This window comes from Portunus trituberculatus, chromosome 29 (genome assembly GCF_017591435.1).
Source record: "Portunus trituberculatus isolate SZX2019 chromosome 29, ASM1759143v1, whole genome shotgun sequence".
In the NCBI taxonomy this organism is placed as follows: Eukaryota; Metazoa; Arthropoda; class Malacostraca; order Decapoda; family Portunidae; genus Portunus; species Portunus trituberculatus.
Genome location: NC_059283.1, coordinates 5,215,526 through 5,240,189, shown reverse-complemented (window position 1 = coordinate 5,240,189; position 24,664 = coordinate 5,215,526). Strand labels below are relative to the sequence as shown.

Sequence of the window (24,664 nt, the reverse complement as noted above, 5' to 3'; positions counted from 1 at the left end):
TACCAATATATATGTTAGGAAATAAAGAAAAATGTGCTGTAGGAAACGTGTAAATATAAGCTTTAATATATTCATATTCATTGATTCTGTGATTCATACTATATATAATAATTTCTGAAGTCTTATTTTATCTTTCATCGACACATAGATACACACACACACACACACACACACACACACACACACACACACACACACACACACACACACACACACACACACACACACACACATATAATCCTGCCTGTCATCAAACACAAACCAATTTGTCTAAAGTTAGAATTTTCATGAAACGCAACAAATAACACATCACACCCAACTGCTCGTTTTGTACTTATTATTGAAATTTCAACACCTCTCTCTCTCTCTCTCTCTCTCTCTCTCTCTCTCTCTCTCTCTCTCTCTCTCTCTCTCTCTCTCTGCAGTTCTTCTCGGGGTCTCCTTCGCTTCAAGACTGAATGGACACAGTCACGGCAACGGCAACGGCAACGGTAACGGCTACACCTACGGCGTTAACGGCAACGGTAACGGCAGAGTAAACGGATTAACCAGATACGGCCTTCCCAATGGCAATGGTAATGGTATATAACTAACGGCAATGGTTACACAATGGCAACGGTGCTGTCAACGGCAACGGCAACGGTTACACCAATGGCAACGGCGCTGTTAATGGTAACGGTTACACCAACGGTAACGGCGCTGTGAATGGCAACGGAGCTGTCAACGGCAACGGCAACGGCAACGGCAATGGGTACTCCTACCAGCCTCCTAGTGTACCTGTCAACCTTTACCAGACTCCTGGCAGCAACGGCAACGGCGCTGTGAACGGCAACGGGAACGGTTACACCAATGGCAACGGCGCTGTTAACGGCAACGGCAATGGTTACACCAACGGCAACGGCGCTGTCAACGGCAACGGTTACACCAATGGCAACGGCGCTGTTAACGGCAACGGCAATGGTTACACCAACGGTAACGGCGCTGTCAACGGCAATGGCAACGGTTACTCCAACGGCCGCGTCAACGGCAACGGTTACTCCAACGGCCGCGTCAACGGCAACGGCAACGGTTACTCCAACGGACGTGTCAACGGCAACGGTGCTGCCAATGGCAATGGTTACACTAATGGAGTCAACGGTAATGGAGTCAATGGCAACGGATACACGAACGGAGTGAATGGCAATGGTGCTGTTAATGGCAACGGTTACACTAACGGCGTCAACGGTAATGGAGTTAATGGCAACGGTTACACCAACGGCGTCAACGGTAATGGAGTTAATGGCAACGGTTACACCAACGGCGTCAACGGTAATGGAGTTAATGGCAACGGTTACACCAACGGCGTCAACGGTAATGGAGTCAATGGCAACGGTTACACCAACGGCGTCAACGGTAACGGAGTTAATGGCAACGGTTACACCAACGGCGTCAACGGTAATGGAGTTAATGGCAACGGATACACCAACGGCGTCAACGGTAATGGAGTTAATGGCAACGGTTACACCAACGGCGTCAACGGTAACGGAGTTAATGGCAACGGTTACACCAACGGCGTCAACGGTAATGGAGTTAATGGCAACGGTTACACCAACGGCGTCAACGGTAATGGAGTTAATGGCAACGGTTACACCAACGGCGTCAACGGTAATGGAGTTAATGGCAACGGTTACACCAACGGCGCTAACGGTAACGGCGCTGTCAACGGTAATGGTGCTGTCAACGGCAACGGCAACGGATACTCGTACCAGCCCCCCAGCGTTCCCGCCAACCTGTACCAAACCCCACGAGGCTGAGGCGACGCCCGCCCCCTAACGCCCACCTTGGCGCCCTGTCCCATGAGGGGACGCAGTGCAGCGGTAACGATGCAAACAAACGATGAAGAAAAGGGTTCAATAAATTAAAAAAAAAAAAAAGGAAAATTATAAACAAAAACAAAAAAATAATAAAAAAACAAACCAGGAGTATTCAAAGACTAGGGAAGCGACCATGCACTGTTCTGCCTCTCGCTGCAGGTTCCCACAGGTGTTGCCAAATTCGCATATAACTATTCACTAAAAATAAGCAAATGTTTTGTATTCTTCATATCTCTGAAGCCGAAACTAATAAGGAAACCCACACAAGATTCACTCTCAGAAAAGAAGTAAGATATAAATATTCATCATTTGAGTTTCCCGTCTTGTTTATCTGCTAAAATTAACTACCAGTATCAAAAGGACTAGATGAAATAATTCTAGAGCCTGAAATATTCCCGCTTTCTCTATATTGTCTAATTGATTACCTGTACATTTGTCTGCCAGGTGAACATCTCTATCTTGGGTGGGTTTCAAGTGCCAAAGGGCTGAGCTTCCCGTGCCTCACTCTGTCCTTCCTCCAATTCTTGTAGCTACATAATTTATTGCTTCATAGACACCCTTCCCCATGAACACTAAATTATTGACGTCTGTCTACGAATCATCGAAGAAAATCAAATAAAAAGAAAGGATACCCATGAGTTTCATTGCTTTCATTTACCAAGAATGTGTGAAGGAAATATGGAAGAAAGATAACTTGCTCCATGATTTTATTGCCCACAACAAAATACATTAAAACAAAAACACTGAAGAAAAAACATGAATATAATCACAGCACAGCAGTAACATGATAAAAAGACACAAGAAAACATTATAATATTGAAAGAGAGAGAGAGAGAGAGAGAGAGAGAGAGAGAGAGAGAGAGAGAGAGAGAGAGAGAGAGAGAGAGAGAGAGAGAGAGAGAGAGAGAGAGAGAGAGAGAGAGAGAGAGAGAGAGATTATAGTCTTTTGGTGTATCTAAAGGATAATTAGAGTCTTGAAGACCAGACTGAGGAGTATTAGGGTCTTGAAGACCAGACTGAAGAGTATTAGGGTCTTGGGGACCAAACGGAAAAGTATTAGGATTTTGAAGACCAGACTGAGGAATATCAGGGCCTTGGGGACCAGACTGACGAGTATTAGAGTCTTCAAGGCCAAACTGAGGAGTAGCAGAGCCTTGGGGAGCAGACTGAGGAGTATTTGGGTCTTGTGTGCCAAACTGGAGAGTATACAAAGGAATACAAAGGAAAACCAAACAGCAGCAGACCTATTAGTCCTTTCAAGGCTCCTTGGTAACTACTTATAACTATCAATAGGGAAGACACACAGGACAGTACAGAAGAAGGCTCCTCCCCACCCACCACTCCCATGGAAAATAGATTGGAAAAGTACCATGCAACATGGAAAAACTGACATGGAATTTTCACAGGAAAGGATGAAAGGAGATTCTACTGTTCACCCTACGCTGAATTCTACATGTCCATCTCAAAACAAGACAAAACAATAATAAAAATAACATCTTATTTAATCATTCGGACAAGAAGAGAGCTTGCTGAGGGTTAACTTTGAAATATTTGTGAATTTTGCTTTTGAATGATACAACAGAAGCGCTGTTTATAATTTGTGAAGGGAAGGAAGCTTATTCCAGATATTAACAATTCTGTTAAGAGAAAAGTGCTTTGTCTCGTGGGATTTGAAGGGTTTGGGTGTAATCTTAAATCCATTATTCCTTGTCGTATTAGAATGATCAAGGATAAAATACTTTTTTGTATCAAGATTGTTATATCCTTTTAAAATTTTAAAAACTTCCATTAAGTCTCCTCTTATCGTGCGCTTAGATAAGCTTAATAGACTTAATGCTTGCAGTTGTTCCTTTTACGGCTTATTTTTTAATCTTGGAATCATTTTAGTCACTCTGCGTTGTATTCTTTCCAGTTTTTCAATGTCTTTTCTGTAAAATGGTAACCAAACCTGCACGTAATGTTCGAGCTGGAAACGCACGAGTGAGTTATATAATGCATGGATAACTTTTTCTGATTTAAATTCAAATGTTCTTCCAATGAACTCAACTTATTTATTTGCTGTCTTTACTGTTTCAGTGCCGTATTAACTCGGGTTCAGATCTTTAGGCATCACAACACCAAGATCTTTTCCGTTCTCAGCAACTGCCAGAGGTACATTTTTCATTTCATATTTTGCTTGAACATTGTTGTTCCCAATATGAAGGACTTTGCACTTTTCGCTATTAAATTTCATTTGCCATTTTTCTGCCCAGCACATTAGTTTGTTTTAGGTCACACTGTAGTTCTTGCCATTGTGACGCTGACGTTATTTTACTCATCATTTTGGTGCCGTCAGCGTATTTGCTTATTTTGCACTTGATTCCTTCATCATCATTTATGTATATTATGAAAAGTACTGGGTCTAATGCAGAGCCTTGAGGAACACCACTATTTACGTTTTGCCACTCTGACTCTTTTCCGTTGATAACAACGCGTTGCTTTCTGTCGTAGAGCAAGTCTTCCAACCATTTCAGAATATTTCCGGCTATGCAGTTATCTTTAACTTTGCTGAATACTCACTTATGTGGGACAGTGTCGAAAGCTTTATGGAAATCAAGATAAATAATATCACTTGCTTTTGTCTCGTCACACGAGCTAAAAACTTTATTGAAGAAGTCTAGTAGGTTCGTTAAGCAGGAGTGCTTATTTCTAAACCGTGTTGAGGTTTAACAATCTTGTCTCTGATAACCTTTTCCATCAGCTTGGTCACTACTGAAGTGAGACTGATTGGTCTGTAATTGGTTGGGAGCGATTTATTTCCTTTTTTTTTTAATTGGACGTGATATTTGCAAACTTCCACTCGTGGGAGACTTTCCCCTTTTATAAAGTTTCATTTAATAAAATCGTAACAGGTTTCACAAGCTCGATTTTTGCTTCTTTAAGGAGCCTGAGTGATATCTTGTCTGGCCCAGGTGATTTGTTTACATTCATGCTGTTCATGACTGCGAGGATTTAATTCAAAGTGACATCTATATTTGCAATGGTTGAGGTTGGCATAACGCGAGGACAAAGATTACTTTTAACGTAAAACATTACACCGCCCCCTGTACGGTGATATCTCTCGCTACTGAAAATGTTATAGCCATCAAGTGACTACTCTGCAAGGTAGTCATCAACTCCACTCATCTGATTGACTGTCTTCAGCCTCTTTCTCACCACCGAAATGCTGCATCGCTTTCTTTCTTTTATCGCTATTTTCGCGCTAACTGCTCTACTGATCTTACATGCCTCCCCTCCTCAGACGGCTTCGCTGCACAAAGCTTTCTTCTTCCTCTCATCCCTATTCTGTCCAACTTCCTAACGTAAGAGTTAACCAGTACTCACAATCATCCATAATTTTATCCGATAAACACTAGAACTCTCTGCCTCCTTCTGTACTTCCATCTTCCTGCGACTTGACTTCTTTTAAGAGGGAGACTTCAAGACATTTGTCCCTGACTTTTGGCTAATTCTGTACCATTCTTTAAGGGAATGGCATTTCAAATGGACATTTCTTTTAACCTTTTGTTGCTCTTGGCTGGTTTTCCCTTTCCTTTAAAATAAATCTCTAAATTTTATTAGTATTAGAGTATTAGAATCTTGCTGACCAGACTGAAGAGCATTAGGGTCTTGGGGACCAGACTGAGGAGTATTTAGGGTCTTGGGGATCACACTGAGGAGTTTTAGGGTCTTGGGGACCAGACTGAAAAGTATTAGGGTCTTGGTGACCAGACTAAGAATTTTTAGGGTCTTGGGGATCAGACTTAGGAGTATTAGGGTCTTGGGGACCAGACTGAGGAGTATTAGGGTCTTGGGAACCAGACTGAGGAGTTTTAGGGTCTTGAAGACCAGACTGAGGAGTATTAGGATCTTGAAGACCAGACTGAGAGAATTTAGGGTCTTGGGGACCAGACTGAGGAGAATTAGGGTCTTGAAGACCAGACTGAGGAGATTTAGGGTCTTGGGGACCAGACTGAGGGGTATTAAGCCATCACCTCATCATCTCTCCCTTTACTTTCCCCAATCCTCTCACCTCTCTTAACTTCCCTTATCCCCATTTCCTCCTTTCCCCTTCCTTCCTCAACGCAATTTCTCTCACCGTCCTTGACCTCAGAGAGCGCATACTGGTGAGGGTCGGCGCTGACTGCTGTATATAAGGGGGAAGGAAGCACACACAGGCAGACAGACGCATCACTCCCTCGACAACACCTCTTAGTAGTTCGCTCACCGCCCCCAAGAACTGTAAACATCAAGATCTCTCCGTTTTCTTTCGTCTCTCTCTGTTTCTTCACCTCGCTCTCTTTCACTCGTGTCTTTGAGTGTCTGAGTGGTTTCTGTGGCAGACATGAGGGTTACTACCTGCCTCATCCTCCCAGGTAAGAATTATGTGTCTTTATTCATCTATTCTATCTCCTTGTTTACTCAGGCTCTTCTCAGTAGTTGGTTATTCACTCTGCCAATCAGTAAATCACTTTTTTGTCATTTTTATTGGTGTTTTTCATCCATCAAGGTAAAAAAAAAAAAGGAAGAAATTAGAGGTAAGGAAGATGAGTTTGGTTACTGCTATGGCTTCTTTTGATATTTTGTTCTTTTACCAATATATATGTTAGGAAACAAAGAAAAATGTGCTGTAGGAAACGTGTAAATATAAGCTTTAATATATTCATATTCATTGATTCTGTGATTCATACTATATATAATAATTTCTGAAGTCTTATTTTATCATTCATCGACACACACACACACACACACACACACACACACACACACACACACACACACACACACACACACACACACACACACACACACACACACACACACATATAATCCTGCCTGTCATCAAACACAAACCAATTTGTCTAAAGTTAGAATTTTCATGAAACGCAACAAATAATACATCACACCCAACTGCTCGTTTTGTACTTATTATTGAACTTTCAACACCTCCCTCCTTTCTCTCTCTCTCTCTCTCTCTCTCTCTCTCTCTCTCTCTCTCTCTCTCTCTCTCTGCAGTTCTTCTCGGGGTCTCCTTCGCTTCAAGACTGAATGGACACAGTCACGGCAACGGCAACGGCAACGGCAACGGTAACGGCTACACCTACGGCGTTAACGGCAACGGTAACGGCAGAGTAAACGGATTAACCAGATACGGCCTTCCCAATGGCAATGGTAATGGTTATACTAATGGTGCTAACGGCAACGGTGCTGTCAACGGCAACGGCAACGGTTACACCAATGGCAACGGTGCTGTCAACGGCAACGGCAACGGTTACACCAATGGCAACGGCGCTGTTAATGGTAACGGTTACACCAACGGTAACGGCGCTGTGTAATGTCAACTTTACCAGTCAACGGCAACGGCAACGGCAATGGGTACTCCTACCAGCCTCCTAGTGTACCTGTCAACCTTTACCAGACTCCTGGCAGCAACGGCAACGGCGCTGTGAACGGCAACGGCAACGGTTACACCAACGGCAACGGCGCTGTCAACGGCAACGGCAATGGTTACACCAACGGCAACGGCGCTGTCAACGGCAACGGTTACACCAATGGCAACGGCGCTGTCAACGGCAACGGCAATGGTTACACCAACGGTAACGGCGCTGTCAACGGCAATGGCAACGGTTACTCCAACGGCCGCGTCAACGGCAACGGTTACTCCAACGGCCGCGTCAACGGCAACGGTTACTCCAACGGACGTGTCAACGGCAACGGTTACTCCAACGGCCGCGTTAACGGCAACGGTTACTCCAACGGCCGCGTCAACGGCAACGGCGCTGTCAACGGCAACGGCAACGGTTACTCCAACGGAAAATTTTTAAATTTTTTGTAAAAATATTTTTACTATTCTCCCCAAAAAAAAAAAAAAACAAAAAAAAAACCCCCCAAAAACCAAACCCCCCCAAAAAAAAAAAAATTTTTTAATTCCCCCCAAAAAAAAAAAAAAAACCCCCAAAAAAAAAAAAAAAAAAAAAAAAAAGGGGGGGGGCCGGTTCCCGGGGGTTTTTTCCTTTTGAAACCCCCAAAAGAAGTTGAAAACCCCCTTTTTTTTTTAAAAACCCAAAAATTAGATTTCGGCCCCAAATTTTTCCAACCCCAAATTTTAAACCACCCCCCCCCCCCCCCCACCCCCCCCAAAAAAAACCCCAAACCAACAAAAACAACACAACCCCCAACCAAAAAACCCCCCCCCCCCCCCCCCCAACCCCCCCCAACAAAACACCAAGGCAAGGGGAACCCCGGGGTTCCCCGGCCGGGGAAAAGGGGGTTTTCCGGAACCCCGGGTTCCCAACGGTAAATTTAAGGAAACGGGTTAAAACGGAAGGACCCCTGGGGTTTCCCTGCCGGCCCAATTTAAAAAGGCCGGCCGGGGAAGGCCCCGGCCGGGGCCCAAAGGCAACCCCAAGGGGCAAAACCAACCAACCTGTAACCCGGCCGGAAAAAACCAAAAATTAAAATTAGTTTTATAACCCCAAACCCCAACCAAGGGCCGTTTAACCAAAAGGGTTAACCCCCCCTTTCCCCCGGGGCCCCGGGGCCCCGGGGAAAAGGAACGGCCCAAGGCCGGCAAGGCCAACCAAAACCCAACGGGGTAACGGCGGAACGGAAAACCCGGCCCCAAGGCAAGGGGTAAAGGAACCCAAGGGGCTAACGGAAACCGGGCGGAAGGGGCCCAAAAGGCCCAAGGCAACGGGGTTAACAACGGAACCCGGTTCAACCAATGGCAAGGGGGGTCAACGGAACGGAAGGTTACCCAAGGAAGGTTAACCCAAAAGGGCTGGAAGGAACAAGGTTAAAACGGTAACCCGGGGTAATCAAAAAGGGCCCGGTAACGGCAACGGGGAAAAGGCAAGGAAAATGGGTCCCAAGGGCCCAAGGTAACCTTTCAACTTTCCGAACCAACCCGGTTGGGAAGGCAACGGCCCCAAGGGCCAACGGGGGGGGCAACGGGTTCCCAACCCAACGGTGGGAACCCCAAGGACACCAACCCCGGTAAGGAAGGGGCAAGGTTACACCAACCCAAGGGGTTAAGGAAGGGAAACCCAAAAAACAATTAAAAACCCCAAACCCCAAAAACCCCAAGGGGGCCCCCCCTTTTCCCCACGGGGCCCAAACCCCGAAACCCAACCAAAACAAAATTCAAAAAAACCCCCTTACCCCAAGGAAAAAACCAAAGGGGTTTCCCGGAAAACCAAAAAAATTTTAAGGAAAAAGGAAAAGTAAAAAAAACTAAAAACCCCCAAAAAAGAAGGGGCCCAACCCCCCGGGGGCCCAAGGGTTTAAACCCTTAAAATTTTTCCCCAATTTTGGTTTTTTTTCCCAACTTCCCTAAAAAAAGGTTTAAAAAAAAAAGGGGTTTCCCGGTTTTTTAAATTTAAACCCAAGATTAAGGAAAATTTAAAAATTTCCCCGTTTTAAAGAAAAAAATTTCCTTTTGAAGGGAAAAAATTTAAACGGGGGAAAAGAAAAGGGCGCCCCCTTTTTAAAAAAAGGGGAAAAAAGGGAAAAAAAGGAAAAAATTTAACTTTTTAAATCAAAGGAAAAAATCTTAAAAGGCCCAAGTATTGGGTTTTAAACCGAATGGGGAAAATTTAAAAAAAATTTTAATTTTTAAAACCAAAAACTAAAAAAATCAAAAAAACCCCCCCCAAACAGTAAAGCCAAGGGAAAAACTAAAATTGGAAAAGGGGAAAGAAAAAAAAAAAAAAAAAAAAAAGGAAAAAAGAAGGAATATTTTGGTTTTTCAATTTCAAACCCGCTAAAAATTTTAAAAATAGGGAAAGGGCTTTTAAAAAGGAAAAAAAGGATTTTAAAAGGGAAAAGGAATTTAGAAAAAAATCCAAAAAAAAAAAACCCCCTTTTTACCAAAAAAATTTTTTTGGGGGAAAATGGGGAATTTACAAAAGGGAAAAAAAACCCCCAAAACTTTGTTCCTTTTAATTTGGTAAATTTAAACCTTATCGGAAAACCCAAAAAAAGGGAAAGTTTTCCCCAAAACCCTTCCTAATTTTGTGGAAAATTTATCTAAAACTTCATGTTTTAAATTAAAATTTAAATTTTCCCCGGTTTAAATTTTAAAAAAAAACCCTTTTTAAAAATTTTTAAAACCAAGAAGGGGGAGGAAATTAAAAAGTAATTTTTCTTTTAAATTCCCCAAAAAATTTTAAAAAACCCTTTAAAAACATTTTTAAAAAACCCTAAAAGAAAAGGGGAAAAAAACATTTTTTTTTTGGAAAGGAAAAAAAAAGGGAAAAAAAAAAAAAAAAGGGGAAAAAGGGAAATTTAATTATCTTTTTTCCTAGGTTTTTTATTTGGAAAACCCACCCTTTTAAGTTTTTGGGTTTTGGGAAAAAAAAAATATTTAGTTTGGGGAAACCCGGAAAAAGGGTTTTTTGTTTTAAAAACCCAAAAAAACCCTTGGGCAACTTTCATTTTAAATTGGCAAATTTTGGGGAAAAAACCGCTTTTTGGGGTTTTTGAAAACGGGGTAAAATTTTATTTCAAACCGGGAGGCATTTTTTAACCCTTTTACACTTTTTTATAAGAAGGGCGGGCAATTTGGGGAGGTTTTTCCTTTTTTCCCCCTTATTTGAAATTTATTGGGAAATTTTCCATAAAATTTAAAAATTAAATTTACGGAAAATTTTTAAAGGAAACCCTATTTCCCTTTTCCCTGATTTTTCTTTTTAAAACGGGCCCCAATTTTAAATTTAAAATTTTAAAATTACTTTTAAAAAAGGATTTTCCTGGGGTTAAAATTTTGAAAATTTTAAAATTTTTTTTGTTGTCCAGAAAAAGGTGATTTTGAAAGGGGCTTATTTTAGTTTAAAATTTTCTGGGGGAAAACTTTTTCCCTTTTAAATTTGGGTTAACTTTATTTTTTTTTAAATACAAAAATATTTTTCCAAAATTAAATTCTTTTTTTTATTATTTTCCCTTTACTTTAAAACTTAAATTTTGCTTTTTAAGTATTTCTTTTGGGGCCCAAATTTTTTTTAATTTTTTGGGGTTTTTTCTTTCTTTATTTTTTTAAATTTAAATTTTGGGAAACCAAAGCAAAGTTCTAAACAATATTTTTTCCCATGAATTTTTCTAATAAAATTTTTCCCTAAATTTTTTTTTTTATGTTTTTCCCTTTTAATTTTTGGCTTGGGGATACAAACCCAGTTTTTTAGCGGGCCGGGGAAAATTTCTTTTTTCCCCTTAAATTTGTCCCAAAATTTTTTCCCAAATTAAATCCCTTCCATTTCTCCCCTTTATTTTTTTTAAAAACCCCCTCCTTTTTCCTTCCTTTTTAACCCTTTTTGAGGGGAAATTTTTTGATTTGGGTTTTATATTTTGGGGAAAAAAAGGCTTCTTTAAAACCTTTTGGCCCCTTTTCCCCCCAAAAAAAACTTTTTTTTGTTTTTTTTCTTACCCAAAATTGGGGTTTTGGGCAACTGGGGTATTGTCCCCGGGGAAAATGGGGTTTTTTTTACCCAAAATAAAATTTGGGTTTTTCCGAACTAAAAATTTTTTTGGGAAATTTTATGGGTTTCTTAACAAGGAAAAAAAAAATTTTAAAAGTTTGGTTTAACCTTTTTTTTTTTTTTAAATTTGGGGGCAAAAAGGAATTTGTTTTTTTAGGGTTTTGGGGTTTAACCCTTTTTTTTTAAATTTTTATTTAAACCCTTCCCTTCCCCCCCCCCCCCCCCCAAAAAAACCCCAAAACCCCCCCAAAACCAAATTTTCCCGGGCCTTATTAAAAACCCCAAGAAAAAATTTTCTGAAACACAATTTTCCCCAAAGCCCCTTATTTAAATTTTTTTTTCCCTTTTCCCCCCTTCCTTTTCCCTTTCTTTTCTTTTTTTGCAAAGGGTTTCCCTTCCTCAAGGTAAAATAAACCCCAAACTTATTTTCCCTTTTTCCCCCCAAGGGTCACCCTTAAAACCTTTTTTTGGGTAATTTTTTGGGTTTCCCACCCCTTTAAAAAAAGGGGAAAAAATTTTTAAAAAATTTTTGTAATTCTTTTAAATTAACCAAATAAAAAAAAAAATGGGGAAAACCCTTAAATTTGCCCTTTAAATTTTCCCCCGCTTTTTAAAAATTAAAATTTTGGGCCCTTTTTCCCAACCCCCAATTAAAAAACCCCCAAAAAACCAAAAAAACCCCCCCCCCCCCCCAAAAATTTAACCCCTTAAAAAATTTTTAAAGGAATTTTAAAGGGGCCAAAAACAAAGGGTTTTGGGAAATGAAATTTTTTTTTTTCCCCTGGGGTTTTTGGGTTTCCTTCCCAAGCTTAAAAAGGAGACCAACAAGGGAAAATGGGTTTCCCGGGGAAAACGGGTTAAGGGTAAGGGTTTGGAAAATTTAAAAGGGCCCGGAACGGATTTGGGGTTTAAAACGGGAAGGAAAAGGGGAAAAACCCTGGGGGAAAACTTAAAAGGGTAAGGGGAAGAAGGAGTTAAACCCGGGGCCCCTTTTAAGGGAAGGTTTTAAAAGGCCCGAACGGAAGGGGGAAAAGGCCCCAAAACAAAAAATTTTTTTCCCCAACCCCCCCAACCCCCCCAATTTTCCCCTTTCCCCCCCTTCCCCCTAACCCCTTAGGGCCCCCCCAAGGGCCCCCGGGGCCCAGGGGAAAGGAAAACCAAAAAGGAAGAAAGGGTTCAAAAATTTAAAAAAGGAAAAAAAAAAATTAAAACAAAAAAGGGGGTTTTTTCGCTGGGCCTGTTTTTCCCCTTCCCCCCCACGGTTTAAATTGATTTTTTTAAAAACAAAGGGTTTTTCCCCTTAAAAAAAGGAAAAAGGGTTCCCTTTAAAAATTTAAATTTAAATTTTTAAAAGGTCCGTGGGTTATTCAAATTCCCAAGTAAAAAATTTTTGAAAATTTTAAAGGGAAACCCTTTAAAAAAAGGGGAAAAGGGAAGGAAAATTTGGTTAAAAGGGCTTTGGTTTTTGAAGGCCCTTTTTTTTAAAAAAAAGGTTAAAATAAAAGGGAAAATTTGGGGTTAAAAGGAAAAAAGAAAATAATTTTTGTTTTGGCAACAAATATAACAAATTTAAAAACCCAAAATTAACCCCCACCACCCCCCAAAAAAAAAAACAAAAAAAAAAAAAAAAAAAAAAAAAAAAAAAAAAAAAAAAAAAAAAGGGGAAAAAAGGAGAAATTTTTTTGGGGCCCAAAATAAATTAAAATCTTAAAACAAATTTTGTTTAACCCTTTTTTTTCCCCCCCCTTTTTAAAGGGGGTTTTTTCCCTTGGGCCGTGTTTTAAATTAAACCAAAAGGAAAGGGGTAACTAGGGTAAAAGGGTTTTTTTCCATTTAGGGTTCCCAAAGGTTTAAGGAAAAACAAGCTTTCCCGGGCCCTTTTTTAAACCAAAAGGGCAAAAAACCCCCTTTTTTAAAAACCCCAAAAAGGGAAGGGAAAAATAAAAAAGGACTGGTTTTTTAAAAAAAGGGAAAAGGAAAAAAAATTTAAACGCCCCAAAATTTTAAAAAAACCTTAAAAAACCGGAAGAAAACCCGGGTTAACGAAGGAATTAAAAAAGAAAAAATTTTTAAAAGGAAGGAAGGGGAAAAAGGGAAAAAGGGAAGGAAAAGGGGGGGAAGGGGGGGAAAAAAAAAAGGAAAAAAGGTTTTTTTGGAAAAGGTTAAACCCCCAAAAAAGGGTTCTTTAAGGCCAGAAAAGTTTAAGGGCCCAAACGGAATTGGTTTTGCAATGGGATTGGGTTAAAATGCTTTTAAATTTAACCAACGAGGAATGGTGGGGAAGGGGTTAATTTGGGTGGTTTTTGGAAAATTCAAAGGGTCAAGGAAAAAAAGGGGCCCAACCTTTACCTTTAAGGGTTTGGAACCAAACACCAAAGGGCCCAACGGGAAAGAAAGGAACTTTCAAACCCCTTTTGGAAAAGTTTTAATAAAAGGAAACGGGGTTTTTAAAATAAAGGGATTTTTCCCCCCAGGAATTTTGGGTTTACAAAACCCCAAAAAACCTCATTTAAAAGGGGAAAAGGGGCAAATTAAAATTTTAATTTTTAATGGAAAGGCCTTTTTTTAAAAACCCTTTAAAGGTTTTTTTAAGGAACTTCCCCGGGTTTGGTTTTTTTTTTTGGGGAAAAAAAATTTTTAAAGTTTTAACTAAAATTTTTCCTTAAGGCCCCAGGGTTGAAAGCAAAGGGCCCAATTTGGGTTTCCCCCGGGGCTTTGCCCTGGGCTTTGTTTTTTAGGTTTACCTTTTTTAAAAGGAACAAACCCCGTGGGGGGTTTTTAAAAAAATTTTTTTTAAAAAAAAAAGGAAAATTTTATTTTCCCAAAAAAAAATTTTAAATAAAACCAAATTTTTTCAAAACAAAGGAAAAAGATTTTTTCCCCCATTAAGCCTTCCCAATATTTTTAAAAATGTTTCTTCAATTTCCTAAGGAAATTTTAAATTTTGGGAAACCCCAACCCTTTTTCACCCGAAAAAAGGAAAGTTTTTTTTACTTTTTTCCCTCTTTTTTTTTAAAAACCCTTTTCCCAAAAGGTTTTTTAAATATTCGGCCCTTTTTTTCCCGTTTTAAACTTTCCAAATTTGTCCCTAAAATTCCTTTTTTTGGGGTTCGCAAAGGGCTACTTTTTTAAAATCTTTTTTTAAAATTTTTTTTTCCCTTTTTTTCTTTTTCCAAATTTTTTTAAAGGGCCCCAAAAAATTTTTGGGCGGGTTTTAGAATTTTTTTTGGAAATAAATTTGGGGGGACCCTAAAATTTATTTTAAAAAAATTTGGGTTTTGGGGTTTTAAAAGCCCTGGGGAAACTTTTCCCAAAAAAATTTTTAAAAACAGGGTTTAATAGAAAAACATGAATATAATCACAGCACAGCAGTAACATGATAAAAAGACACAAGAAAACATTATAATATTGAAAGAGAGAGAGAGAGAGAGAGAGAGAGAGAGAGAGAGAGAGAGAGAGAGAGAGAGAGAGAGAGAGAGAGAGAGAGAGAGAGTGACAGACAAACAGACAGACAGACAGGCAGACAGACAGACAAACAAACAGACAGACAGATAGACAGAAAGAACTATGTCACAACAATCCACGTGATGGAGCTTTCAGTGAGTGGCGAGTCATTCTCTTTCCGTTCAGGTGGAGAGGGATTAAGTATTATAGGAATGGGTGGAGCGTAGTACTTTGTGGGATTAAAACCTTTCGTTGGAGGTGGAACAGGACTACGCTTCTGGGAGTCTAAATCTGAAAACTCACTGTCTCTGGGATCAAAGGGAGAAGAGGGATCAGCGGGCATGGGGTCAGAGGGAAATATGATTGGGTTTCCAGGCTTAGGTCCGTGTGGGTAAGGGTCTACAGTATCAGGTGAAGAATTAGCATCATTTGGGTCAGGTGAAGGTGAGTTTGGATCTTGAGGACTTGCATCTTCGGGATTAGTTGAAGATACATCCGGGTCTTTCGGGTTACTTAAATCAGGATCAGAGTCTGGAGAAGTATTAGGGTCTTCAATACCGGACTGAGGACTATTAGGATCTTGTGGAACAGACTGAGGAGTATTAGGGTTTTGGTGCCCAGTCTGAGGAGTATTAGGGTCTTTTGGAGCAGACTGAAGAGTATTAGAGTTTTCATTATTAGGTGGAGGAGAGTAATAGTCTTTTGGTGTATCAGGAGGAGTATCAGGGTCTTGGGGATCAGACTGAAGAGTATTAGGATCTTGGGGACCAGACTGAAGAGTATTAGGTTCTTGGGGACAGACTGAGGAATATTAGGGTCTTTATTAATAGCTGGAGGAGAGTAATAATCTTTTGGTGTATCGAAAGAAGCATTAGGGTCCTGGGGATCAGACTGAGGAGTATTAGGGTCTTTTGAAGCAGACTGAGAAGATTTAGAGTCTTGGGAATCAGACTGAAGAGTATTAGGGTCTTGGGGATCAGACTGAGGATTATTAGGGTCTTCAGAGCCAGACTGAGGAGTATCAGGGTCTTCAGGACCAGACTGAGTAGTATCAGGGTCTTGAGGGGCAGACTGAGGAGCATCAGGGTTTTGAGGGCCAGACTGAGGAGCATCAGGGTCTTGAGGGGCAGACTGAGGAGTATCAGGGTCTTGAGGGCCAGACTGAGGAGTATCAGGGTCTTGAGGGGCAGGCTGAGGAGTATCAGGGTCTTGAGGGCCAGACTGAGGAGTATCAGAGTCTTGAGGGCCAGACTGAGGAGTACCAGGGTTTTCATTATCATTAGTTGGAGGAGAATAATAGTCTTTTGGTGTATCTAAAGGAATATTAGGGTCTTGGGGGCCAGACTGAGGAGTATCAGGGTCTTGAGGATCAGACTGTGGAATATTACGATCTTTTGGAGCAGACTGAAGCGTATTAGGGTTTTGGGAATCAGACTGAGGAATATCAGGGTCTTGAGGGCCAGACTGAGGAGTATTAGGGTTTTGGGGATCAGACTGAGAAGTATCAGGATCTTTTGGAGCAGACTGAGGAGTATTAGGGTCTTGGGGATCAGACTGAGGAGTATCAGGATCTTTTGGAGCAGACTGAGGAGTATTAGGATTTTCATTATTAGTTGGAGGAGAGTAATAGTCCTTTAGTGTATCAGGAGGAGTATCAGGGCCTTGAGGAACAGACTGAGGATTATCAGGGCCTTGAGGAACAGACTGAGGAGTATCAGGGCCTTGAGGAACAGACTGAGGATTATCAGGGTCTTGAGGGCCAGACTGAGGAGCATTAGGGTCTTTTGGAGCAGACTGAGGAAAATCAGGATCTTGGGGGCCAGACTGAGAAGTATCAGAGTCCTGAGGGACAGACTGGGGAGTATCAGGGTCTTGAGGCCCAGACTGAGAAGTATCAGGGTTTTGAGGGCCAGACTGAGGAGCATCAGGGTCTTGAGGGGCAGACTGAGGAGTATCAGGGTCTTGAGGGGCAGACTGAGGAGTATCAGGGTCTCGAGGGGCAGACTGAGGAGTATCAGGGTCTTGAGGGGCAGACTGAGAAGTATCAGGGTCTTGAGGGCCAGACTGAGGAGTATCAGGGTCTTGAGGAACAGACTGAAGAGTATCAGGGTCTTGAGGAACAGACTGAGGATTATCAGGGTCTTGAGGGCTAGATTGAGGAGCATTAGGGTCTTTTGGAGCAGACTGAAGAGAATCAGGATCTTGGGACCCAGACTGAGAAGAATCAGGGCCTTGAGGGGCAGACTGAGGAGTGTCAGGGTCTTGAGGCCCAGACTGAGAAGTATCAGGGTCTTGAGGGCCAGACTGAGGAGCATCAGGGTCTTGAGGGGCAGACTGAGAAGTATCAGGGTCTTGAGGGCCAGACTGAGGAGCATCAGGGTCTTGAGGGGCAGACTGAGGAGTATCAGGGTCTTGAGGGCCAGACTGAGGAGTATCAGGGTCTTGAGGGGCAGACTGAGGAGTATGAGGGTCTTGAGGGCCAGACTGAGGAGTACTAGGGTCTTCATTATCATTAGCTGGAGGAGAATAATAGTCTTTTGGTGTATCTAGAGGAATATTAGGATCTTGGGGGCCAGACTGAGGAGTATCAGGGTCTTGGGGATCAGACTGAAGAGTATTAGGATCTTTTGGAGCAGACTGAGGTGTATTAGGATCTTCATTATTGGTTGGAGGAGAGTAATAGTTTTTTGGTGTATCAGGAGGAGTATCAGGGTCTTGAGGACCAGACTGAGGAGTATCAGGGTCTTGAGGCCCAGACTGAGGAGCATTAGAATCTTTTGGAGCAGACTGAGGGGAATCAGGCTCTTGGGGGCCAGACTGAGGAATATCAGGGTCTTGAGGGGCAGACTGAGGAGTATCAGGGTCTTGAGGGCCAGACTGAGGAGTATCAGGGTCTTGAGGGCCAGACTGAAGAGTATCAGGGTCTTGAGGGCCAGACTGAGGAATACCAGGGTCTTGAAGGCCAGACTGAGGAGTATCAGGGTCTTGAGGGCCAGACTGAGGAGTATCAGGGTCTTCATTATCATTAGTTGGAGGAGAATAATAGTCTTTTGGTGTATCTAGAGGAATATTAGGATCTTGGGGGCCAGACTGAGGAGTATCAGGGTTTTGAGGGGCAGACTGAGGAGTATCAGGGTCTTGAGGGCCAGACTGAGGAGTATCAGGGTCTTGAGGGCCAGACTGAGGAGTATCAGGGTCTTGAGGACCAGACTGAGGAGTATCAGGGTCTTGAGGGGCAGACTGAGGAACATCAGGGTCTTGAGGGCCAGACTGAGGAGTATCAGGGTCTTGAGGGGCAGACTGAGGAGTATCAGGGTCTTGAGGGCCAGACTGAGGAGTATCAGGGTCTTGAGGGCCAGACTGAGGAGTATCAGGGTCTTGAAGGCCAGACTGAGGAGTATCAGGGTCTTGAGGGCCAGACTGAGGAGTATCAGGGTCTTGAGGGCCAGACTGAGGAGTATCAGGGTCTTCATTATCATTAGTTGGAGGAGAATAATAGTCTTTTGGTGTATCTAGAGGAATATTAGGATCTTGGGGGCCAGACTGAGGAGTATCAGGGTTTTGAGGGGCAGACTGAGGAGTATCAGGGTCTTGAAGGCCAGACTGAGGAGTATCAGGGTCTTGAGGGGCAGACTGAGGAGTATCAGGGTCTTGAGGGCCAGACTGAGGAGTATCAGGGTCTTGAGGGGCAGACTGAGGAGTATCAGGGTCTTGAGGGGCAGACTGAGGAGTACCAGGGTCTTGAGGGGCAGACTGAGGAGTATCAGGGTCTTGAGGGGCAGACTGAGGAGTATCAGGGTCTTGAGGGTCAGACTGAGGAGTATCAGGATATTGAGGGCCAGACTGAGGAGTATCAGGATCTTGAGGGGCAGACTGAGGAGTATCAGGGTCTTCATTATCATTAGTTGGAGGAGAATAATAGTCTTTTGGTGTATCTAGAGGAATATTAGGATCTTGGGGGCCAGACTGAGGAGTATCAGGGTTTTGAGGGGCAGACTGAGGAGTATCAGGGTCTTGAGGGGCAGACTGAGGAGTATCAGGGTCTTGAGGGTCAGACTGAGGAGTATCAGGGTATTGAGGGCCAGACTGGGGAGTATCAGGGTCTTGAGGGCCAGACTGAGGAGTATCAGGGTCTTGAGAGGCAGTCTGAGGAGTATCAGGGTCTTGAGGGGCAGACTGAGGAGTATCAGGGTATTGAGGGCCAGACTGAGGAGTATCAGGGTCTTGAGGGCCAGACTGAGGAGTATCAGGGTCTTGAGGGCCAGACTGAGGAGTATCAGGGTCTTGAGGGGCAGACTGAGGAGTATCAGGGTCTTGAGGGGCAGACTGAGGAGTATCAGAGTCTTGAGGGCCAGACTGAGGAGTATCAGGGTTTTCATTATCATTAGTTGGAGGAGAATAATAGTCTTTTGGTGTATCTAAAGGAATATTAGGATCTTGGGGGCCAGACTGAGGAGTATCAGGGTCTTGGGGATCAGATTGAGGAGTATTGGAGTCTTTTGGAGCAGACTGAAGAGAATTAGGGTCTTCGGCATCAGACTGAGAAGCATTAGGGTCTTTTGGAGCAGACTGAGGAGAATTAGGGTCTTGGGGATCAGACTGAGGAATATTAGGGTCTTGAGTTTCAGACTGAGGAGCATCAGGGTCTTGAGAGGCAGACTGAAGAGTATCAGGATCTTGTGGGACAGACTGAGGAGTATCAGGGTCTTGAGGGCTAGACTGAGGAGTATCAGTGTCTTGAGGGGTAGATTGAGGAGTATCAGGGTCTTGAGGGGCAGACTGAGTAGTATCAGGGTCTTGAGGGCCAGACTGAGGAGTATCAGGATCTTGAGGGGCAGACTGAGGAGTATCAGAGTCTTGAGGGCCAGACTGAGGAGTATTAGGATCTTGAGGGCCAGACTGAGGAGTATCAGGTTCTTGAGGGGCAGACTGAGGAGTATCAGGGTCTTGAGGGCCAGACTGAGGAGTATCAGGTTCTTGAGGGGTAGATTGAGGAGTATCAGGGTCTTGAGGGCCAGACTGAGGAGTATCAGAGTCTTGAGGGCCAGACTGAGGAGTATCAGAGTCTTGAGGGCCAGACTGAGGAGTATCAGGGTCTTCATTATCATTAGTTGGAGGAGAATAATAGTCTTTTGGTGTATCTAGAGGAATATTAGGATCTTGGGGGCCAGACTGAGGAGTATCAGGGTCTTGGGGATCAGACTGAGGAGTATTAGGATCTTTTGGAGAAAACTGAGGAGTATTAGAGTCTTGGGGATCAGACTGAAGAATATTAGGATCTTGAGAGGCAGACTGAGGAGTATTAGCATTTTGTGGGACAGACTGAGGAGTATTAGGGTCTTTATTATTAGCTGGAGGAGAGTAATCGTCTTTTGGTGTATCGAGAGGAGTATTAGAGTCCTGGGGATCAGACTGAGGAATATCAGGGTCTTGAGGGGCAGACTGAGGAGTATTAGGATTTTGATAACCAGATTGAGGAGTATCAGGGTCTTCACGGCCAGACTGAGGAGTATTAGGGTCTTCATTACTAGCTGGAGGAGAGTAGTAGTCTTTTGGTGTATCGAGAGGAGTATTAGGGTCTTGGGGATCAGACTGAGGAGCATTAGGGTCTTTTGGAGCAGACTGAGGAGTATTAGGATCTTGGAGGCCAGATTGAGGAGTATTAGGGTGTTTTGGAGAAGACTGAGCAGTGTTAGGCTCTAGGGGGACACCCTGAGGAGTATTAGGGTCTTTTTGATCAGATTGAGGAGTATTAGTGTCTTGGGGGCCAGACTGAGGAGTACCAGGGTCTTGGGGGCCAGACTGAGGAGTTTCAGGGTCTTCATTTTTAGTTGTAGGAAAGTAATTATCTTTTGGTGTATCTAGAGGAGTATTATGCTGTAGGAGATCAGACTGACTGGTATCAGGGTTTTGAGAAGTATCATAGTCTTGAGGACCAGTCTGAGGAATATTGTGGTGTTTGGGAGCATGCTGAGGACTATCAGGGTCTTTGTGGCCAGACTGAGGACTATTAGAATCTCGTGGAGCAGACTGAGGCGTATCAGGGTCTTGTGGATTAGGTTGAGGAGGATCGTAGAGGCCAGACTGTGGAGTATCAGGGTCTTGGGAAGCAGACTGAGGAGTATTATTCTTTGGGGGGCCAGACTGAGAAGTAGCAGGATCTTGGGGATCAGGCTGATAAGTATTTGGGTCTTGGGGATCAGATTGATATGTATTAGGGTCTTGGGGAACAGACTGAGGAGTATCAGGGTCTTGTAGATTAGACTGAGGAGTATTAGCGTCCTGCGAGTCAAGCTGAGGAGTGTCTTGCTTGCCTGACTGATGTGTATTAGGATCTCGGGGACCAGATTGAGGAGTATTAGGTTCTTGGGGACGAAGTGTAGGGCGTTTGGCGTCTTGTGGAGTGCCGTAACTCACGGGATTGGTGTTTGGAGTCGGGTCGACAGGTCTGGGTTCTGATCTGTGAGGTGGATGTCCTTCCACACCAGGCCTGGATGGAGGAGGAGGAGGCGGCCTGTACGGACGTTGTCCAACAGGGAATTGATGGTGAGGGGTGGGCCAGCTATCCTTCAAACCAGTGGAGACGAAGCGTGTAGTGGAGTCTGGCCCAAAACTAACAACCAGGGTGGAGTCACTGTCCCCCGGAGGTGTGTGGGAGGGCAGCCCTATGAATTGCCGACGAATAGGATCTGGTAGAAAGTTTAGAGTGCCGAATGGATTGAATGGGCTGAACGACGGTCCGCTGGGGCTTCCAAACGGGAAAGGACTAGGCTGTGACTGTTGCTGACGACGACACTGGCATCTGCAGCAGCGGTCCTCGGAGCTGAGGAAAAGACAGCGGTTAAAGCAGCTGCGCACTCCAGGGCAGAGGAAGGCGTCAGCACCACACAAACACCTGCGGCAGCCCAAGGTGGTGATTGCCGTCAAGCAGCCTGGGGGGCAGCCAAAGGGATGGTGGCGGAAACACCAAGGCGGCGTGCCGGGCAGGAATGGTGGTAACCTGATGACGGTGCGACGTGGTGGAGGAAGACGTCTCCTATTATGAGGATGTGGCCTGGAGCCTCCAAGGGAAGACGGAGTGAAGCCAAGGTGACCGAATGGGTCGGGACTCATACCTGGTGGCAGGGAGTTGGGGCCGGTGTCGGGTTGTTTGCTCACGGAAGTGGGTGGATGAGGCGTGGTGGCGTTGTCCTCCATCTTAGTACAGTTGCAGAGGAAGCAGCCGCTGTTTTGGTCCATTTCAATGCAGCCTCGGTGACACTCGGGGACAGCGGGACAGGTTCCCGGGCCTGTGCAAACACATCGCTCGCAGCCATCCTCACCGCGCTCCACCGTGCAACCCTCATGACAGGCCATAGCGGGGCACTCTGATGGGGGACACTCACATCCAGGGCACCCACTGGCGTCAAGAATTTTCTGACAGGTTGATTTACACGGTGGGAGGGGTGGACACACTCCTCCACTTCCACCTCCTCCTCCACTTTCACTTTCACTAGCTTCACTTGCTCTTTCTCTATCGTATATCTCGCTTCCTTCAAAGGGACACTTGCATTTTCTGCAACCATCAAGTGTTATCCTCATGGAACACCCGGCAGGACAGGACTGCGGCTGACTGGGACAGTCTGACAACGCTACACCGTCACACACGCACACGGGACAGGAATCATCGGCGCTGGGCACTTTGAGGCAGGAGGAAGGACACAAACGGCAACCTGTGGTGAATGGAGTAGGGCATTGGATATTCGAAACGGCATGACGTCCCCACGTCCTAAAGATGAGAGATAAAGGATCCAACCATTCTCTCTAGTGACAAATCATGAACATGTTGCTTGAGTTACAACACAGACTTAATGTCATCCTTCACAACCACTCAAAACATTAACGACTAACTAGGACATCAACTTAACATCTAAAGACTTTTGTAATTCAAGAACCACCATAAAATATACTGTAACATAAAAACACAAATCTCATCCTAACCACTCCTTATATTTCAGCACCTTGTGACTCATCCATACCTGTATCTAGTTAACCCTGCCCCTCACCTGTGGAAAACCCGGATGCCGCAGAGATCAGCAGCGTCAGGCACAGCACCGTGACCAGCATCCTGACGGCGTGCTGCTGACGGCGACAGGAGAGTACCTTCCCTAAAGCCCGAGCAGCGTGTGGTGAGGATGGTGAGGCGTGCGCGCATATATATCCTGCTGCACCTTTCCTCCCCTTCCCAATCCCCCCCACTTCTGGCTTTATCCTTGCCGGAATAAGCGTGTGTGTGTGTGTGTGTGTGTGTGTGTGTGTGTGTGTGTGTGTGTGTGTGTGTGTGTGTGTGTGTAATTCACCTCGGTCTCCTGCTGGTCACCCAGCCAGTCTTCCCCATTACGGAGCGAGCTCAGAGCTCATAGACCGATCTTCGGGTAGGACTGAGACCACATCACACACAACACACAACGGGGAAGCGAGGCCACAACCCCTCGAGTTACATCCCGTACCTATTTACTGCTAGGTGAACAGGGGCCACACATTAAGAGGCTTGCCCATTTGCCTCGCCGCTTTCCGGGACTCGAACCCGGGCCTCTCAATTGTGAGTCGAGCGTGCTAACCACTACACTAAGCGGTGTGTGTGTGTGTGTGTGTGTGTGTGTGTGTGTATAACTGCCACTAAACGCTAGAAATCTTTCCCCAGATCTACACTGCAGCTTCCACCAACCTGAGTACAGCACAAGGGACACACTCCTAATCGAACGAGGGAACGAACGAGTGAACGAACGAACAAAAGGCACCGCTGAGTATAAACGGATGATGCTGCACTAATAGAAACAAAAAAGCCACATAAAGAGAGGCGTCATTGCCCTGTGGAGAGGCCGGGAGGTCACGACTCATGTCAAAAATCAAGTAAGACAAAATACAACACACGATCACACTGGAAAGATTGAAAGGTTCCTCTTCCCTTTTGTTCCTCTTCAATCCTTCCCTTCTTTCCCTTCTACGATAGTCACATGAACAAGCTACGAAAGGATTCTCTCTCTCTCTCTCTCTCTCTCTCTCTCTCTCTCTCTCTCTCTCTCTCTCTCTCTCTCTCTCTCTCTCTCTCTCTCTCTCTCTCTCTCTCTCTCTCTCTCTCTCTCTCTCTCTCTCTCTCTCTCTCTCCCATGCCTGAATTCCTTCCACTCTGTCCTCCTCATCCCTCCCATCCTTCCTGTCTTTCCTTCACCCAATGCAAATATTTCTTTAGTGTAAATAATACCTTCCTCTTTCCGTCTATCCATTCCTCCCTGTTTCTCCCTCTCCTCCTTATCCTGTCTTTCTTCCTTTTCCTCTTTACTTCACTAGTTCTTATTGTTCTCTTCTGTCTTTATTCTTTTTTCTCTTCTTTCCCTTTCCTTCGCCTTTCTGCGGCCTCCTTTCCATTTATCTTTTCTTCTCTTTCCTTTCGTTATCTTCTCTATTTTCCTTTCCTCTTATCTATCCTTCTCTTTTTTCCTCTTTCTATCATCCCTATCATCCGTTCTTTTCATTCGTTTTTTCCTCTTCATTCATCAAAATATTCTTATCCTCTTACCCATCGTTCCCTTTTCTCCATCATCCATTCCTCCTTCCCTTCTCTTTGTCATTCCCATTCTCATCCATCTTTTCTTCCTTTAAACTTTCATTCATTTTCCTCCCTATCCATCCCCCTCCCCTTTCCTCTCTGGCCTCTCTTATATCATTCTTTCCTTCCACTTTCCATCATGCAAATATTTCGTCAAAGCAATAAATTCCTTGAAAAACCGGACGCAGTGTTTCTTCTGTCACGCGGCGATGATAAAGACTCCTGATAAACATTTCCCTCTCTCGCTTTTCTCTATTTCTTCTCCCCGAGGCTGCAGAGAGGCGCCG

General features: G+C 43.9%; 2 protein-coding genes across 2 annotated transcripts; one reads left to right on the top strand and one right to left on the bottom strand.

Annotated features, from left to right (window-relative positions):
* Window positions 1-593: 593 nt before the first annotated feature.
* Window positions 594-7,707, top strand: LOC123510449 (uncharacterized PE-PGRS family protein PE_PGRS54-like; the record flags this gene model as incomplete). Its single annotated transcript, XM_045265640.1, has 4 exons — window positions 594-1,788; window positions 6,888-7,201; window positions 7,291-7,565; window positions 7,638-7,707. Coding segments are annotated over 4 exons (1,854 nt in total), but the record flags the coding sequence as incomplete, so codon positions are not given.
* A 6,985-nt stretch (window positions 7,708-14,692) lies between these two features.
* Window positions 14,693-22,946, bottom strand: LOC123510459 (nascent polypeptide-associated complex subunit alpha, muscle-specific form-like). Its single transcript, XM_045265651.1, has 2 exons — window positions 22,834-22,946; window positions 14,693-22,500 (listed from the first exon to the last, which is right to left on the bottom strand). The coding sequence occupies exons 1-2, from the start codon at window positions 22,892-22,894 to the stop codon at window positions 15,302-15,304; spliced, it is 7,260 nt and encodes a 2,419-aa protein (XP_045121586.1). The 5' UTR covers window positions 22,895-22,946; the 3' UTR covers window positions 14,693-15,301.
* Window positions 22,947-24,664: the final 1,718 nt, after the last annotated feature.